General features: G+C 46.3%; 1 protein-coding gene across 1 annotated transcript in view; it reads right to left on the bottom strand.

Moving 5' to 3' along the window:
* Positions 1–3,994: 3,994 nt before the first annotated feature.
* The window catches only part of KCNK17 (potassium two pore domain channel subfamily K member 17), a 261,871-nt gene continuing 247,859 nt past the window's right edge, over positions 3,995–18,006 (bottom strand). Inside the window, exons 4-5 of the mRNA XM_078647331.1 lie at positions 14,128–14,296; positions 3,995–4,624 (exon numbers count right to left, since the gene is read on the bottom strand). Of these exons, the coding sequence (XP_078503457.1) occupies positions 4,335–4,624; positions 14,128–14,296 (459 nt within the window). The 3' untranslated portion in view covers positions 3,995–4,334. The remainder of the gene's footprint in view (positions 4,625–14,127; positions 14,297–18,006) is intronic.

Raw genomic sequence — 18,006 nt, 5'->3', positions numbered from 1 at the left:
CCTAGTATTGGCATTGTCCTCCGTTGGGGAGTCGAGATAGTGCTCGTGCGGAGGACGGATTCTTTTGATTCCCGGACTGCATTTTAGGCCGCCTTGATTTAAGGTGTCCTCCGTTGGCGAACTCAAGATTACGAGTTCATGCGGAGGACGATTAAGAGGAAACATGTTAACAACTTTATACCGGATGGTATTTACATTATTTTCGTACTCTTTTCTTTCTTCACGTGAACTTCCTACAATGAACAACATTTCAGGTACAACTCGTGTGAGTGCCTTTAACTCATTTTGAGGAACTACTTCTTACTTCGTGCCTCATTTACTTTGGTTATTACTTTAGTTCCCCTTCAACAGACAGTTGAGGTTTACAGTGCCTGAATGTAGAGCGACTTCCATGTGGATGAAACTAGTGAGGATTGTTATTTCCTGCGAGATAGATCCTGAAGATAGGTATGACAGTGACGTGGATTATTATTGTATATTGGGCCATTTCTTAGCATTAGGGTCTCACTATTGATCTTGTCTTCCCTCTGCAGTTTCGCCAAATACTCTCCAACCTAGACCAGGGAGCTCAACATTCATACTGTGACGTTATACAAAGCATTATTATTCATCAGTTTCACGTATATTGTGATAGAGTTCCTATTATATACGGATAGAACGCAAGTGTTATATGAAGTGATCATTGTTTATTTGTTGTTTCAGATCTCCCTCCTCGCTGTCCCCTTCCCTTCCTTCCCTCACTTGATCCTTCTATCGACCTGTGCCATTACGGCAAGCAGGCGTGGTTAGGTCAAGAGGTGGACCACATTAAGCAACAAACGATCCTGAGGACTTGTGAAGTAACACATCCTTACTTTCTTCTCTTTCCAAACTGCTTGGTTTTAAAACTCTAAATAATGTATTTCATAATTGTAGTTTTGTTTTGGTGTTGCTGTACATTTGCCACAAGGGATCTTTTTTGGAAGGCTTTGTAGAAAGCCTTCACGTAACAGGAATCAGGTAGTTTTGGCTTTGTAGGAGGTCAGCGAGAGCTTCAGCCAGTCTCCACCAGCATTTAACCATCTGGTTTCCTACAAATTACCCCTGGGAAAGGCCTGCCTCTGTGGATTGCATTATAAGCAGGTGTTGTGTCTGTAGTTGTTCATCAAGGGTTCAGCTGATGGGTGTGTTATAAATGCATGCAACTCACTGCAAACAAGCTACATTTAAATCTAAATATATCCTCCAAAAATGGACCTTAAAGTACAGCTCTTTGTTCAGTAACTCGTTCTCATCTAATATTCACATCACTTTTTCACTTCAAATATAAATACCCATGTGGGAGATCATCACAAAATAAAAAAATCCTGAAATCATAATGGTGTTTCCTTTTTGTAGAGAATAATTTCCCATAGTTCACTTAATAGTTCCCTCACACTTACAATAGCTAAATGCATATGTGACACTAGTGTTGTAAAATTGGCTGTATTGCAGTTGTGATTGTTGGTTGGGAATGGGAGGTGAATTACCAAAATATTGTGGACAAAATATTGTGATACCCAATTGTTGTGTCAAAAATATTGTCAACTCAAACACAAGTGAGCCAGAATATAGAAGGTAGGAGGTAGGACTATTCTATGTGGGTATATAATATATTATAAAATATATTCTTGTATATAATATTGTTTTTTTAACATAGTCATATAAAATATTGTTTTTGATTAATTTGACAAATATTAGTTATTGTATCATTATATGCTATAAGTATTAAAATAATATTTACACAAACAAAAAAGCAAACAACGACAAACCAAGGTTAAGCACTTACATTTGTAAGTTAGTGTCATCAAATTAGGTGCAACTACTCCCAGCATCCGCCGTTGACAGATGCTACAAATTCAAAGAAGTTCACAGATAAGGAAGGTGCACTCAAAAGAGAAGTAAATCAAAGCGACCAAATGTGTTCCATCATTCTTCTTTATTCTTAATTTCGCTAAAACCGGCAAACAGCCAACGCGTTTTGTTCCTTATTGCCAAAGGAACTTCTGCAGGGCAAAGAGTCAAAATGAATTTAAGAATTTTGGAACGACAATTATACAATGTCCGTGTTATCCAGATAATAACTTCATACATATATCAGAGTTCTGTGCAATAATCTCAAATCAATGTTCAAATCTTGAGCTTATCAGGTGTAAGAATATAGCATCCATTGTTTAGATAGATACTGGAGCAACAAGCGAATCAGGGAATACACTCGCGGGCGGTACAGGAAGTATTTTTACAATATACTGCATAATTCGTGCGGTGTAGTTGTTACGAGCAGCATAATAACTGGCAGTCTGAAGTCACTATCTGGATAAAACGGACATCGTATAGTTGTCGTTCCAAAATTCTTAAATTAATTTTGACTCTTAGCCCTGAAGAAGTTCCTTTGGCAATAAGGAACGAAACGTGTTGGCTATTTGCCGGTTTTAACGAAATTAAGAATAAAGAAGAATGATGGAATATATTTGGTCGCTTTGATTTACCTCTCTTTTGAGTGCACCTTCTGACTGTTTGCCACTCTCCAGCACCATGCTGCACCCACTGAACCTTCTAGTCCTGTACACTGTCCCTTATAACATACCAGGCTGTATAGACACTCAGTTTGCCACAGCTCGTACTGAGTGAACAGAGGATGGGGTGTTTAAAGAGTGGATGCCTGGGGACAGGCACATGGGGACAAGAGGACAAGCTCAAACAAATCTACTCTGGAAGAGGAACCTTGCAAAGCATGAGAGCTTGCACACAACGGCATACAAAGATAGAGACAACAAGTGTATATGTCATGTACAACTCACAATCACTGATTACTCTTATGTAAGTTACGTGGCTGAATGCGTACTGACCACCTGCAATCCGCAGGCTGACGGGTGACTTGTCATGCACCTGCACAGGTTTGGCAGTAGGTGGCCGGGCCCATGATCCCACCTGGAGCCCCTTCCATGGGACTCGTCACCCCCTAACTTGACGTTCAGACTCGCACTGCTAAGATGGAGGGTTACACGGTCCAACTCTGCCACAACACACAGACCACAGTCTTCTCTTCAGGACTACTTCCAACTACACCAAGAAGTCAAGTAACTGGAGAACCATCAAAGATGCATACGCTCCTATTTCTCAGCACCCAACTCATTCCTCGCTTCAAGTGCAAAACTATCTCTTGTACCGAGCTGCATGTGGTAGGAAGTTCCATCTGGTGATTTCTTTATGTATGCAGTGTCCATCTTACCTGTTGTGTGACCCAGGGCTGAAAGCAGGGCTCTTAAGCAGAGTTCATCATGTTAAAAGGCATTTTGAAACATGGATGTTGAATGGTAACTTATTATTGGCCCGGCTATGCAATGCCCTTACTAATTCCACAGTCCCATGCCAGTTGTGTGTTTCTGTCCCAGAGCAGTCATCTTAGGCTGGTATTGATTGTGAAAAGAAATGATTGCACTTTAGTCGTAGCTCAATCCATGGCACACACAACCTATATGCAGTGCCTAGGGATGTATGACATTACAACGCGTGCTTTTACATCGCATGCTTTTACAACACGTTTTTTACAACGCATACCATTACAACGCATAGTGCTTTTAGGCGCTGGGTAGTGAATTGTTTAATTTACTATTCCAACTCCAGTCCCCGTGGATAGTAGGGAAGGTGTTGGATAGTACATTAAACACATTCCCTATCCTAGAGCGCCCCCAGCGCAATCCGTTGTAATGGTTTGCATTGTAAAAGTTGCGTTGTAAAAACATGCGATGTAAAAGCATGCGTTGTAATGTCATACATCCCTAGGCACTGCATATGGGTTGTGTGTGCCATGGATTGGGTTACGACTGTAGTGCAATTGCCCAGCAATTTAAAAGTTGTGTTGTAAAGGCACTGCGTGGTAAAAGTTGCGTTGTAAAGGTTGTTTACCAGTGCCTAGACGACTTAGGGCATTCGTGCGCTATATAAATCTCACAAACAAATCAAATCAAACCTATTGAAAGGTACATTGATATTCTGAGGTTTGTTCACATTTCAGAGGTTTGGCATACCACTGGTTTGAAGACTATAAGAAACGATAAATCGCCAAAGTCCTTCATCGTGTTAACATGCTGTTTTGCATCAGCTCATTATTAGCTAAACCTCCCAATTGTCCTGCAAGTGTCAGTGGGGACCAGTCTTCTCCAGCCTGCTAAAGATGCCTTTCAATTCCAGGCTACATAACACTTGTGCCAACTTTACCCAGGGCTGCCATTTTGAGTGCAGTGTGATGCTGCTGAGACGAGTACTTGGCCGACCACTGTTCCATTGGTTGAGTCTACGGCACGCGGCTCTATCTATTTTTCATCCGTCGGGGTCTCAGCCTTTGCCTCTTGGCTGCTGTGGCTTGTCGAGTCCTCGGAGTTCTGCAGCACCGGCTGGAGGTTGCCATGGTCAGTAATGTCCATCAGCCCCTGCTCTACCTCTTGAGGGGTCTTCTTCTGGCAGCCCTGGCACGTGATGCTGGGGCTCTCACATAAACTGATGCAGAGGTTGATGATGAGTGCCAGCCACGCCAGGCCGAAGAGGATCCAGAGAGCCGCCACATTCCGGTACCAGGGCGGATAGGCTATGCTCGGGTTCATCCCTGTGAAAAACGACAAACACCGATGGTCATAGTCAGGTTTAACTCTGGATTAAAAGACATGGTCCAGAAATCCTACCTTTGCTACTCCTAAATGCATTTTGTGAATGCCGAAAGTCGTAAAGTTAGGATTTTGTCTCAGATTACTTTTGTGAATCGGGCCCGTTACTTTTAGTGATGTTGTGGTGGCGATACCGCTTACAGTGGATTAACGCGGTCTTATGAATAAGACACCCTTTCATGCTATGCTTAGGTTGAAGGGGAGGGCAATGGGAGTCGCGGTGGCCATTTCGCTGCAACTCCCATTGATTTGGATGCTGCCCTTAGTTACAAGGGTGACAGAAATATGGGGCAGCACTAACATTAAGAAAATAAACCCTGGTCTTAACATGGCTCTATGAGGAGAAATGCTTTATTTCTCCTCGTTTTTGTTGTTTCTATGTGTGCTGTATTGTGCAGCACAGATAGAAACAGCAAAACGTCATGCATGACTGTTTATGTGCAGGAAGGTGTCCCTTCCTGGACATAAACAATCCTTTTAAAAATGACGATTTACAACTTAGTTACAAATCACCATTTGAGATTGACACCTTCCTGCACATAAACAATCCTTTTAAAAATGACGATTTGCAACTTGTATGTGTGCTGCACAATGCAGCACACATAGAAGTTACAAATCACCATTTGAGATTGACACCTTCCTGCACATGAACAATCATTCCCAGAACGCAGGCGCCCTTGCACTACGGTGCAAGGGTGCCTGCGTTGGTGCTAGTCAGCGGTAATTAGCGCCAGCACAGGGTGAAATGCAGGGCTTCACCTTATTGCTGTAAATACGGTGCAGCCCTGCATTTCCAAAGAGGCATAGCGCTGCATTAAGCCAAGAAGGGTAACACCGCGCTCCGTCACTTTCCTTGTTAATATACCCCTTAATTCCTCATCATTTCCTATTGCAATGATTAATAAGGTTAATAATTTGAGGAATTCTATTTACAATAGGTTATAGGATTGCTATTTGCAACCTTATAGCATTGGCAAAACTTCTATGATGTAATCATCACATTTCCACACGTGTTGGCACTGAATGTACCTTCTTGTCACATAGTCAGGAGTCTTGTTGTATTGTTGTTGAACCATACACCTCCAAGGTGAGATCCAAGACCATCTAAGAGGCATATGTACAACAACTTGTGATAAATATCGCAAAGCACGCTTAGTGCTATTTTTTTATCGCCGGCTATTGCTGGATTTCAACGCAGAGATAGCGCATTATTATCAACGCTTATCTCTGAGGGGATATGAAATTCAGCAATAGCGGCGAAAAGCGCCTAATATCGCTTGAAAACCAGAGATAAAGTGTGGGATATAATGAAATCATTGCTGATACGCCCCTGTGACCTTAACCCTGCAATCCACCTCCCATTTTGTAGATGGATTAGTTAACTTTTAAGCAGATGTTAAAATCCTGCGATAAGGGGGCTTAGTGCGATTATTCTTGTCACTAAGCGGGTCTGCTGCAGGTTTGTAAATACCGCGAAGACTTGTTAATGACTATTTCCATGTTGTTTTGCTCCAGAACGCCTATTTTGCACGTCATTAGCGAAGGCATGCAGGACGATAAAAAAACGGGAGAAAACTCACGGAAACTAGCGCTAACAAGGCTTAGCACAAGCTTGTTAATAGTGCAATGTAAATATCGCCGCTCTTCTGGCTTTTAAAGCCAGAAAAGCGGCGATATAGCCCTTGATAATATGCCCCGAAGTTCTGTATAACCAATTTGAAAAACGCCATCTTAGATACTGGCTATATTTGGATAAGGATCCCTTCAGGTTCACAAGATAGAATTTTTTTTCTTTATCACAACAGTAACAAACCCTGTACAGAAATTGTAAATATTAATTATTGTCTGTTGTGTAAAAAACGATAACATTTCAACCTTACTAAGCAGTCCATGATAACTACGACTTCAAGCCCCCTGTTCATGGTTCCTAAATAAAGACTTCTTGTTATGCTTTTAAATTGAGAGCAGCGTAAGGAATAACGCCTGTCTCTGATATACTGCTAGATTCATCAAAGACCCTTTTCTGCGAGTCTTTAATAGCGATTCATAAGGAATCACTATTAAGGAATTGCAAAACGGGATTCATGTAGGAATTGCAATAAATATTGCGATTCCTACATGTTCCTTATTTGCGATTCGCAAATTGCTAATCGCAAATAAGGAATAACTCCCCATGCATTCCTATGGGCCTACAGGTCCATAGGAATGAATGGGGAGTTATTTCGTTTTTGCGATTAGCAATTTGCTAATCGCAAATAAGGATGCGATTTCAAGGGTGCAGGGATGTCCAAAGGACACCGTGTAGCACCCCTGAAATGTGAATTTACACTGATGTTGTGCACACACATGTCCAAAGGACATGTGTGTGTGTGTAACATGCAACTTAGAAAAATGCATTTAAATGCATTTTTCTAAGTTTTCGCTATTTACCACGAGGTTTGACTTCGTGGTAAATAGCGGTCCTAAATTGCGAATTAGCAATTTTTAAATGTTTCATGAATAGCATTTAAGGAATCTCTAATAGAGATTCCTTAAATGCTAATCCTGGCAAATTAGCGAATTCTTTATTAGCGAATTTTGCATTTGGGATGATGAATCCCAAATGCAAAAATTGCACTCGCAAAGGGCCAGATTCTCAGAATCTGGCCCTTTTGCGAGCGCATTTCGCTTGATGAATCTGGCTGTATATCTCCTAACAGGGTTCATATTTCAGAAAATATCTTCATCAGGATTATATATTTCTCTGCCGGTTGTACACACTCAAACATAATTCAAAGTGTAATAGTCAAGTAAGGTGCATGATGGATAGCCCCATTACCACTGGAGCAGAAGCTCAAATGTTGATTCATAGGAGTGTATGTTTTTTTCTCTTTTTTATTATGGAAATGTGTAGAATGTGGTGACAATAGGCTTTACCTTTGGAATTATTATGTGAAATTGGAGATAATAATGAAACATTGCTGGTACACTATGTCACTGTAAACACTTTGTTATATTATTGAGTGTACCCATCCATACATAAAAACAGATACATTTTGTCCATATGTCTTCTTCCTTGTCACAATCCTAACCCTGTGGTTAATCCTACCTCTGAGACAGACTCATTCCACTAGCCCTAAGTCTTTGTTCTTTTTTCTTCTTTGGTCGTGATGGTGGGAATGGCGCTAATAATGGTGACAGTGGTGGTGGTAATGGTGGTAGTGGTGGTGGTGGTATGTATGTACGTATGTGGGATACTTGTAAAGCGCACTGTTAATCTACCTGAGTGTCCTGGCGCTGTAGACCGCTGGGGAACCCGTCCTGGCTTTCCCTGTGAGATGGTCCCTTTCTGGGTATCTCCAGGGTGAAACCAGGCATCCCCGGCATCTGTGGGGGGCCGTTGTAGAGATTAGGCAAGCTTAATGCCCAGAGTTACCGAGTGTGATCCCTGGTTAGAGTAGGCACCGAGGCAAGAATTATCGAGTCCATTGACCCTGGTCCACGACCCTGCCACGTCGGGAATCGAACCCTGGTCCCGGGCCGTTCTCTGCTTACAGGTCTTCCGCCTCTAACCAGTGAGCCACACTAGTGGTAGTGGTAATGGTGGTAGTGGTGGTGGTGGTAATGGTGGTAGTGGTGGTGGTAATGGTGGTAGTGGTGTTAATGGAGGTAGTGGTAGTGGTAATGGTGGTAGTGGTGGTGGCGGTAATGGTGGTAGTGCTAATGGTGGTGGTGGTAATGGTGGTAGTGGTGGTGGTAATGGTGGTAGTGGTTGTGGAATTGATAGTGGCGGTAAGGGTGGAAATGGGAAGGGTAGTGATGGTCATGGTGGTGGAAGTAGTGAGGAATTCCATTGTAAAGGGGCCGGATTCACAGAACTAATCTGAGACAAAATCCTAAACTTACTACTTTTGGTATTCACAGAATGCACTTACTACTTTTGGTTAAACATTACTTTTGGTTAAACTTACTAATTTTGGTTTTCACAGAAGGCATTTAGTAGTAGTAAACTAACTTTACTACTACTAAATGCCTTGTATGAATTCCAAAAGTAGTAAGTGTAACCAAAAGTAGTAAGTAGTAAGTGTAACCAAAAGTAGTAAGTGCATTCTGTGAATACCAAAAGTAGTAAGTTTAGGATTATGTCTCAGATTAGTTCTGTGAATCGGGCTCAAGAGCTCTAAACATTATGCTCGTGAACTGGAAAAAACGGGGGAGACGAGAAGTATGCTAGAGGAAGCAGCAGAATATGGGCAGGGGCGGGAGCCGAGACCACCAGTAACACGGAGGGCAAGAAAGAGCAGGAGACAGCACCGCCCTGGAAAGCCACAGTGACAGTGAGGACGAGACAGAGCAAGGACCAGGACCTCACAACATGTAGGGATGCATGTTTTGTGCGTATTTATGTGTGAACAGAAACTAGCAGGTAGGCAGCCATTTTAAGGTCTAGCTTGCAATCGAGTGCTAAGAAATACTTTGAAAAAGCAAGTCTCAAAAATAGACTGCTTTCTTTATACATTGCACAGGTGACATAAAGGATGGAATGTGCAATGACTGAGGGCACTTTTTAGATGTAAAATAGTCATTCATATATTGCAATGGAACTAGTTACTGTGGACAGAATTATACACCAACCAGCCTATTACATAAGGTAAGAGATGCTCCCATGGGGGTGATGCAAGATGTGATTCAAGATGTCTGAAAGCATCGGGGGAAGTGGGCTGAGACAAATGGGCCAATGGCTGAGGGGCTTACTCAAACTCTACTCTCCGTATTTGTAAAGAGCTGAGCTGTCAAACCAAAATGAAACATCAGGTGCTGCAATGAATGGTGCAGTTTCAAGTTGCTTTGGATGGAAAGGGTACCTGCACAAGGAACCTACCATGTTCTATTGAAATAGGTAGTGGTGGTGGTAATGGTGGTAGTGGTGGTGGTAATGGCGGTAGTGGTGGTGGTAATGGCGGTAGTGGCAGTGGTAATAGTGGTAGTGGCGGTGGTGATAATGGTGGTAGTGGTGGTGGTAATGGCGGTAGTGGTGGTGGTAATAGTGGTAGTGGTGGTGGTGGTAATGGTGGTAGTGGTGGTGGTGAGGGCAGTAGTGGTGGTGGTAATGGCGGTAGTGGTGGTGGTAATGGAGGTAGTGGTGGTGGAAATGGTGGTGGTGGTGGTAATGGAGGTAGTGGCAGTGGTAATAGTGGTAGTGGTGGTGGTGGTAATGGTGGTAGTGGTGGTGGTGAGGGCAGTAGTGGTGGTGGTAATGGCGGTAGTGGTGGGGGTAATGGAGGTAGTGGTGGTGGAAATGGTGGTGGTGGTGGTAATGGAGGTAGTGGCAGTGGTAATAGTGGTAGTGGTGGTGGTGGTAATGGTGGTAGTGGTGGTGGTGAGGGCAGTAGTGGTGGTGGTAATGGCGGTAGTGGTGGTGGTAATGGAGGTAGTGGTGGTGGAAATGGTGGTGGTGGTGGTAATGGAGGTAGTGGCAGTGGTAATAGTGGTAGTGGTGGTGGTGGTAATGGTGGTAGTGGTGGTGGTGATGGCAGTAGTGGTGGTGGTATTGGCGGTAGTGGTGGTGGTAATGGAGGTGGTTGCGGTGGTAATGGTGGTAGTGGTGGTGGTAATGGCGGTGGTGATGGCGGTAGTGGTGGTGGTAATGGAGGTAGTGGCAGTGGTAATAGTGGTAGTGGTGGTAATGGAGGTGGTGGAGGTGGTAATGGTGGTAGTGGTGGTGGTGGTAATGGAGGTAGTGGTGGTGGTAATGGTGGTAGTGGTGGTGGTAATGGCGGTAGTGGTGGTGGTAATGGCGGTAGTGGCAGTGGTAATAGTGGTAGTGGCGGTGGTGATAATGGTGGTAGTGGTGGTGGTAATGGCGGTAGTGGTGGTGGTAATAGTGGTAGTGGTGGTGGTGGTAATGGTGGTAGTGGTGGTGGTGAGGGCAGTAGTGGTGGTGGTAATGGCGGTAGTGGTGGTGGTAATGGAGGTAGTGGTGGTGGAAATGGTGGTGGTGGTGGTAATGGAGGTAGTGGCAGTGGTAATAGTGGTAGTGGTGGTGGTGGTAATGGTGGTAGTGGTGGTGGTGAGGGCAGTAGTGGTGGTGCTAATGGCGGTAGTGGTGGGGGTAATGGAGGTAGTGGTGGTGGAAATGGTGGTGGTGGTGGTAATGGAGGTAGTGGCAGTGGTAATAGTGGTAGTGGTGGTGGTGGTAATGGTGGTAGTGGTGGTGGTGAGGGCAGTAGTGGTGGTGGTAATGGCGGTAGTGGTGGTGGTAATGGAGGTAGTGGTGGTGGAAATGGTGGTGGTGGTGGTAATGGAGGTAGTGGCAGTGGTAATAGTGGTAGTGGTGGTGGTGGTAATGGTGGTAGTGGTGGTGGTGATGGCAGTAGTGGTGGTGGTATTGGCGGTAGTGGTGGTGGTAATGGAGGTGGTTGCGGTGGTAATGGTGGTAGTGGTGGTGGTGGTGGTAATGGCGGTGGTGATGGCGGTAGTGGTGGTGGTAATGGAGGTAGTGGCAGTGGTAATAGTGGTAGTGGTGGTAATGGAGGTGGTGGAGGTGGTAATGGTGGTAGTGGTGGTGGTGGTAATGGAGGTAGTGGTGGTGGTAATGGTGGTAGTGGTGGTGGTAATGGCGGTAGTGGTGGTGGTAATGGCGGTAGTGGCAGTGGTAATAGTGGTAGTGGCGGTGGTGATAATGGTGGTAGTGGTGGTGGTAATGGCGGTAGTGGTGGTGGTAATGGAGGTAGTGGTGGTGGAAATGGTGGTGGTGGTGGTAATGGAGGTAGTGGCAGTGGTAATAGTGGTAGTGGTGGTGGTGGTAATGGTGGTAGTGGTGGTGGTGAGGGCAGTAGTGGTGGTGGTAATGGCGGTAGTGGTGGTGGTAATGGAGGTAGTGGTGGTGGAAATGGTGGTGGTGGTGGTAATGGAGGTAGTGGCAGTGGTAATAGTGGTAGTGGTGGTGGTGGTAATGGTGGTAGTGGTGGTGGTGAGGGCAGTAGTGGTGGTGGTAATGGCGGTAGTGGTGGTGGTAATGGAGGTAGTGGTGGTGGAAATGGTGGTGGTGGTGGTAATGGAGGTAGTGGCAGTGGTAATAGTGGTAGTGGTGGTGGTGGTAATGGTGGTAGTGGTGGTGGTGATGGCAGTAGTGGTGGTGGTATTGGCGGTAGTGGTGGTGGTAATGGAGGTGGTTGCGGTGGTAATGGTGGTAGTGGTGGTGGTGGTGGTAATGGCGGTGGTGATGGCGGTAGTGGTGGTGGTAATGGAGGTAGTGGCAGTGGTAATAGTGGTAGTGGTGGTGGTGGTAATGGTGGTAGTGGTGGTGGTGAGGGCAGTAGTGGTGGTGGTAATGGCGGTAGTGGTGGGGGTAATGGAGGTAGTGGTGGTGGAAATGGTGGTGGTGGTGGTAATGGAGGTAGTGGCAGTGGTAATAGTGGTAGTGGTGGTGGTGGTAATGGTGGTAGTGGTGGTGGTGAGGGCAGTAGTGGTGGTGGTAATGGCGGTAGTGGTGGTGGTAATGGAGGTAGTGGTGGTGGAAATGGTGGTGGTGGTGGTAATGGAGGTAGTGGCAGTGGTAATAGTGGTAGTGGTGGTGGTGGTAATGGTGGTAGTGGTGGTGGTGATGGCAGTAGTGGTGGTGGTATTGGCGGTAGTGGTGGTGGTAATGGAGGAGGTTGCGGTGGTAATGGTGGTAGTGGTGGTGGTGGTGGTAATGGCGGTGGTGATGGCGGTAGTGGTGGTGGTAATGGAGGTAGTGGCAGTGGTAATAGTGGTAGTGGTGGTAATGGAGGTGGTGGAGGTGGTAATGGTGGTAGTGGTGGTGGTGGTAATGGAGGTAGTGGTGGTGGTAATGGTGGTAGTGGTGGTGGTAATGGCGGTAGTGGTGGTGGTAATGGCGGTAGTGGCAGTGGTAATAGTGGTAGTGGCGGTGGTGATAATGGTGGTAGTGGTGGTGGTAATGGCGGTAGTGGTGGTGGTAATGGAGGTAGTGGTGGTGGAAATGGTGGTGGTGGTAATGGAGGTAGTGGCAGTGGTAATAGTGGTAGTGGTGGTGGTGGTAATGGTGGTAGTGGTGGTGGTGAGGGCAGTAGTGGTGGTGGTAATGGCGGTAGTGGTGGTGGTAATGGAGGTAGTGGTGGTGGAAATGGTGGTGGTGGTGGTAATGGAGGTAGTGGCAGTGGTAATAGTGGTAGTGGTGGTGGTGGTAATGGTGGTAGTGGTGGTGGTGAGGGCAGTAGTGGTGGTGGTAATGGCGGTAGTGGTGGTGGTAATGGAGGTAGTGGTGGTGGAAATGGTGGTGGTGGTGGTAATGGAGGTAGTGGCAGTGGTAATAGTGGTAGTGGTGGTGGTGGTAATGGTGGTAGTGGTGGTGGTGATGGCAGTAGTGGTGGTGGTATTGGCGGTAGTGGTGGTAGTAATGGAGGTGGTTGCGGTGGTAATGGTGGTAGTGGTGGTGGTGGTGGTAATGGCGGTGGTGATGACGGTAGTGGTGGTGGTAATGGAGGTAGTGGCAGTGGTAATAGTGGTAGTGGTGGTGGTGGTAATGGTGGTAGTGGTGGTGGTGATGGCAGTAGTGGTGGTGGTAATGGCGGTAGTGGTGGTGGTAATGGAGGTAGTGGTGGTGGAAATGGTGGTGGTGGTGGTAATGGAGGTAGTGGCAGTGGTAATAGTGGTAGTGGTGGTGGTGGTAATGGTGGTAGTGGTGGTGGTGGTAATGGTGGTAGTGGTGGTGGTGGTAATGGTGGTAGTGGTGGTGGTAATGGCGGTAGTGGTGGTGGTAATGGCGGTAGTGGCAGTGGTAATAGTGGTAGTGGTGGTGGTGGTAATGGTGGTAGTGGTGGTGGTGATGGCAGTAGTGGTGGTGGTAATGGCGGTAGTGGTGGTGGTAATGGAGGTAGTGGTGGTGGAAATGGTGGTGGTAATGGAGGTAGTGGCAGTGGTAATAGTGGTAGTGGTGGTAATGGAGGTGGTGGAGGTGGTAATGGTGGTAGTGGTGGTGGTGGTAATGGTGGTAGTGGTGGTGGTGATGGCAGTAGTGGTGGTGGTAATGGCGGTAGTGGTGGTGGTAATGGAGGTAGTGGTGGTGGAAATGGTGGTGGTGGTGGTAATGGAGGTAGTGGCAGTGGTAATAGTGGTAGTGGTGGTAATGGAGGTGGTGGAGGTGGTAATGGTGGTAGTGGTGGTGGTGGTAATGGAGGTAGTGGTGGTGGTAATGGTGGTAGACGTAGTGGTGGTAATGGAAGTAGTGGTGGTGGTAATGGCGGTAGTGGCAGTGGTAATAGTGGTAGTGGTGGTGGTGGTAATGGTGGTAGTGGTAGCGGTTATGGCGGTAGTGGCAGTGGTAATAGTGGTAGTGGTGGTGGTGGTAATGGTGGTAGTGGTGGTGGTAATGGAGGTAGTGGTGGTGGTTATGGTGGTAGTGGTAGTGGTGGTAATGGAGGGTAGTGGTGGTGGTAATAGTGGTAGTGGAGCAGCGGCTTACCAATCACATAGTCCCCAAAGCCGATGGTGCTGAGAGTGATGAAGGCGAAGTAGACGGCTTCTTCGTATGTCCAGCCCTCCATGCTGCAGAACATCAGAGGGGGCAGCAGTAGGAAGAGCAGCAAGCCCCCCAGGAGGGCGCAGGAGCTGGTCAGGGCCTTCGCCACCTTCTGGAAAACAAGCAAGAAAACGCCCTGGTATTACCCGCTTAATCTGAAGCGAACAGGGAGCAATCATGGTATCATAGTCTGAGGTGAGAAATCAAATAGCAAAACATACCAGGTGGGTTCATTCTTCACCCTAGGAGCACTGAAAAACATGTAGTGTAACACCCTAGAACACGCGGGAACACAGGCAGTGTAACACCCTAGAACACGCAGGAACACAGGCAGGGTAACACCCTAGAACACGCAGGAACACAGGCAGGGTAACACCCTAGAACACGCAGGAACACAGGCAGGGTAACACCCTAGAACACGCAGGAACACAGGCAGGGTAACACCCTAGAACACGCAGGAACACAGGCAGGGTAACACCCTAGAACACGCAGGAACACAGGCAGTGTAACACCCTAGACCACGCAGGAACACAGGCAGGGTAACACCCTAGAACACGCAGGAACACAGGCAGTGTAATACCCTAGAGCACAGTGGAACACAGGCAGTGTAACACCCTAGAACACGCAGGAGCTCAGGCAGGGTAACACCCTAGAACACGCAGGAACACAGGCAGGGTAACACCCTAGAACACGCAGGAGCACAGGCAGTGTAACACCCTAGAACACGCAGGAGCACAGGCAGTGTAACACCCTAGAACACGTAGGAGCACAGGCAGGGTAACACCCTAGAACACGCAGGAACACAGGCAGGGTAACACCCTAGAACACGCAGGAACACAGGCAGTGTAACACCCTAGAACACGTAGGAGCACAGGCAGGGTAACACCCTAGAACACGCAGGAACACAGGCAGTGTAATACCCTAGAGCACGCAGGAACACAGGCAGTGTAACACCCTAGAACACGCAGGAACACAGGCAGGGTAACACTCTAGAACACGCAGGAACACAGGCAGTGTAATACCCTAGAGCACAGTGGAACACAGGCAGTGTAACACCCTAGAACACACAGGAACACAGGCAGGGTAACACCCTAGAACACGCAGGAACACAGGCAGTGTAATACCCTAGAGCACGCTGGATCACAGGCATTGTAACACCCTAGAACCCGCAGGAACACAGGCAGTGTAATATACCAGTACCCAGAGAATCACAGGTAGTGCAACACCCCAGAACACACAAAAACACAGGCAGTGTAATATTCCTGTACCCACAGAAACATAAGCAGTGTAACACCCCTGTGTCTAGACAAATACATGCAGTTGAATACCTCAATACCCACAGAAAAACAGAAATACAGGCAGTTGAATACCCCAGTACCTACAGAAACATAGGAGGTGCAACACCCCAATACCCATAGAGACACAGAGAGAGTAAGACCCCAGCACCTACAGAGACACTGACCGTGGAACACCCAACTACCCAGGGAAACACAGGCAGTGTAACACCCCAGGACCCACAGAAACACAGGCAGTGTAATAGCCAACTACCTAGATAAACACAGGCCTTGTAATACCCCAGTACCTACAGAAACACAGGCAGTGTAATAGCCAACTACCTAGATAAACACAGGCCTCGTAATACCCCAGTACCTACAGAAACACAGGCAGTGTAATAGCCAACTACCTAGATAAGCACAGGCCTCGTAATACCCCAGTACCTACAGAAACACAGGCAGTGTAATAGCCAACTACCTAGATAAACACAGGCCTTGTAATACCCCAGTACCTACAGAAACACAGGCAGTGTAATAGCCAACTACCTAGATAAACACAGGCCTTGTAATACCCCAGTACCCACAGAAACACAGGCAGTGTAATAGCCAACTACCTAGATAAACACAGGCCTTGTAATACCCCAGTACCTACAGAAACACAGGCAGTGTAATAGCCAACTACCTAGATAAACACAGGCCTTGTAATACCCCAGTACCCACAGAAACACAGGCAGTGTAATAGCCAACTACCTAGATAAACACAGGCCTTGTAATACCCCAGTACCTACAGAAACACAGGCAATGTAATAGCCAACTACCTAGATAAGCACAGGCCTTGTAATACCCCAGTACCTACAGAAACACAGGCAGTGTAATAGCCAACTACCTAGATAAACACAGGCCTTGTAATACCCCAGTACCTACAGAAACACAGGCAGTGTAATAGCCAACTACCTAGATAAACACAGGCCTTGTAATACCCCAGTACCCACAGAAACACAGGCAGTGTAATAGCCAACTACCTAGATAAACACAGGCCTTGTATTACCCCAGTACCTACAGAAACACAGGCAGTGTAATAGCCAACTACCTAGATAAACACAGGCCTTGTAATACCCCAGTACCTACAGAAACACAGGCAGTGTAATAGCCAACTACCTAGATAAAATACAGGCCTTGTATTACCCCAGTACCTACAGATACACAGACAGTGTAATAGCCAACTACCTAGATAAACACAGGCCTTGTAATACCCCAGTACCTACAGAAACACAGGCAGTGTAATAGCCAACTACCTAGATAAACACAGGCCTTGTAATACCCCAGTACCTACAGAAACACAGGCAGTGTAATAGCCAACTACCTAGATAAAATACAGGCCTTGTATTACCCCAGTACCTACAGAAACACAGGCAGTGTAATAGCCAACTACCTAGATAAACACAGGCCTTGTAATACCCCAGTACCTACAGAAACACAGGCAGTGTAATAGCCAACTACCTAGATAAACACAGGCCTTGTAATACCCCAGTACCTACAGAAATACAGGCAGTGTAATAGCCAACTACCTAGATAAACACAGGCCTTGTAATACCCCAGTACCTACAGAAACACAGGCAGTGTAATAGCCAACTACCTAGATAAACACAGGCCTTGTAATACCCCAGTACCTACAGAAACACAGGCAGTGTAATAGCCAACTACCTAGATAAAATACAGGCATTGTATTACCCCAGTACCTACAGATACACAGGCAGTGTAATAGCCAACTACCTAGATAAACACAGGCCTTGTAATACCCCAGTACCTACAGAAACACAGGCAGTGTAATAGCCAACTACCTAGATAAACACAGGCCTTGTAATACCCCAGTACCCACAGAAACACAGGCAGTGTAATAGCCAACTACCTAGATAAACACAGGCCTTGTAATACCCCAGTACCTACAGAAAAACAGGCAGTGTAATAGCCAACTACCTAGATAAAATACAGGCCTTGTATTACCTCAGTACCTACAGAAACACAGGCAGTGTAATAGCCAACTACCTAGATAAACACAGGCCTTGTAATACCCCAGTACCTACAGAAACACAGGCAGTGTAATAGCCAACTACCTAGATAAACACAGGCCTTGTAATACCCCAGTACCTACAGAAACACAGGCAGTGTAATAGCCATCTACCTAGATAAACACAGGCCTTGTAATACCCCAGTACCTACAGAAACACAGGTAATGTAATAGCCAACTACCTAGATAAGCACAGGCCTTGTAATACCCCAGTACCTACAGAAACACAGGCAGTGTAATAGCCAACTACCTAGATAAACACAGGCCTTGTAATACCCCAGTACCTACAGAAACACAGGCAGTGTAATAGCCAACTACCTAGATAAACACAGGCCTTGTAATACCCCAGTACCTACAGAAACACAGGCAGTGTAATAGCCAACTACCTAGATAAACACAGGCCTTGTAATACCCCAGTACCTACAGAAACACAGGCAGTGTAATAGCCAACTACCTAGATAAACACAGGCCTTGTAATAC

The sequence above is a fragment of the Lissotriton helveticus genome, chromosome 6 (genome assembly GCF_964261635.1).
Source record: "Lissotriton helveticus chromosome 6, aLisHel1.1, whole genome shotgun sequence".
In the NCBI taxonomy this organism is placed as follows: domain Eukaryota; kingdom Metazoa; phylum Chordata; class Amphibia; order Caudata; family Salamandridae; genus Lissotriton; species Lissotriton helveticus.
The sequence above is the reverse complement of the archived record's forward strand: the minus strand, read 5'-3'. Positions and strand labels throughout refer to the sequence as shown.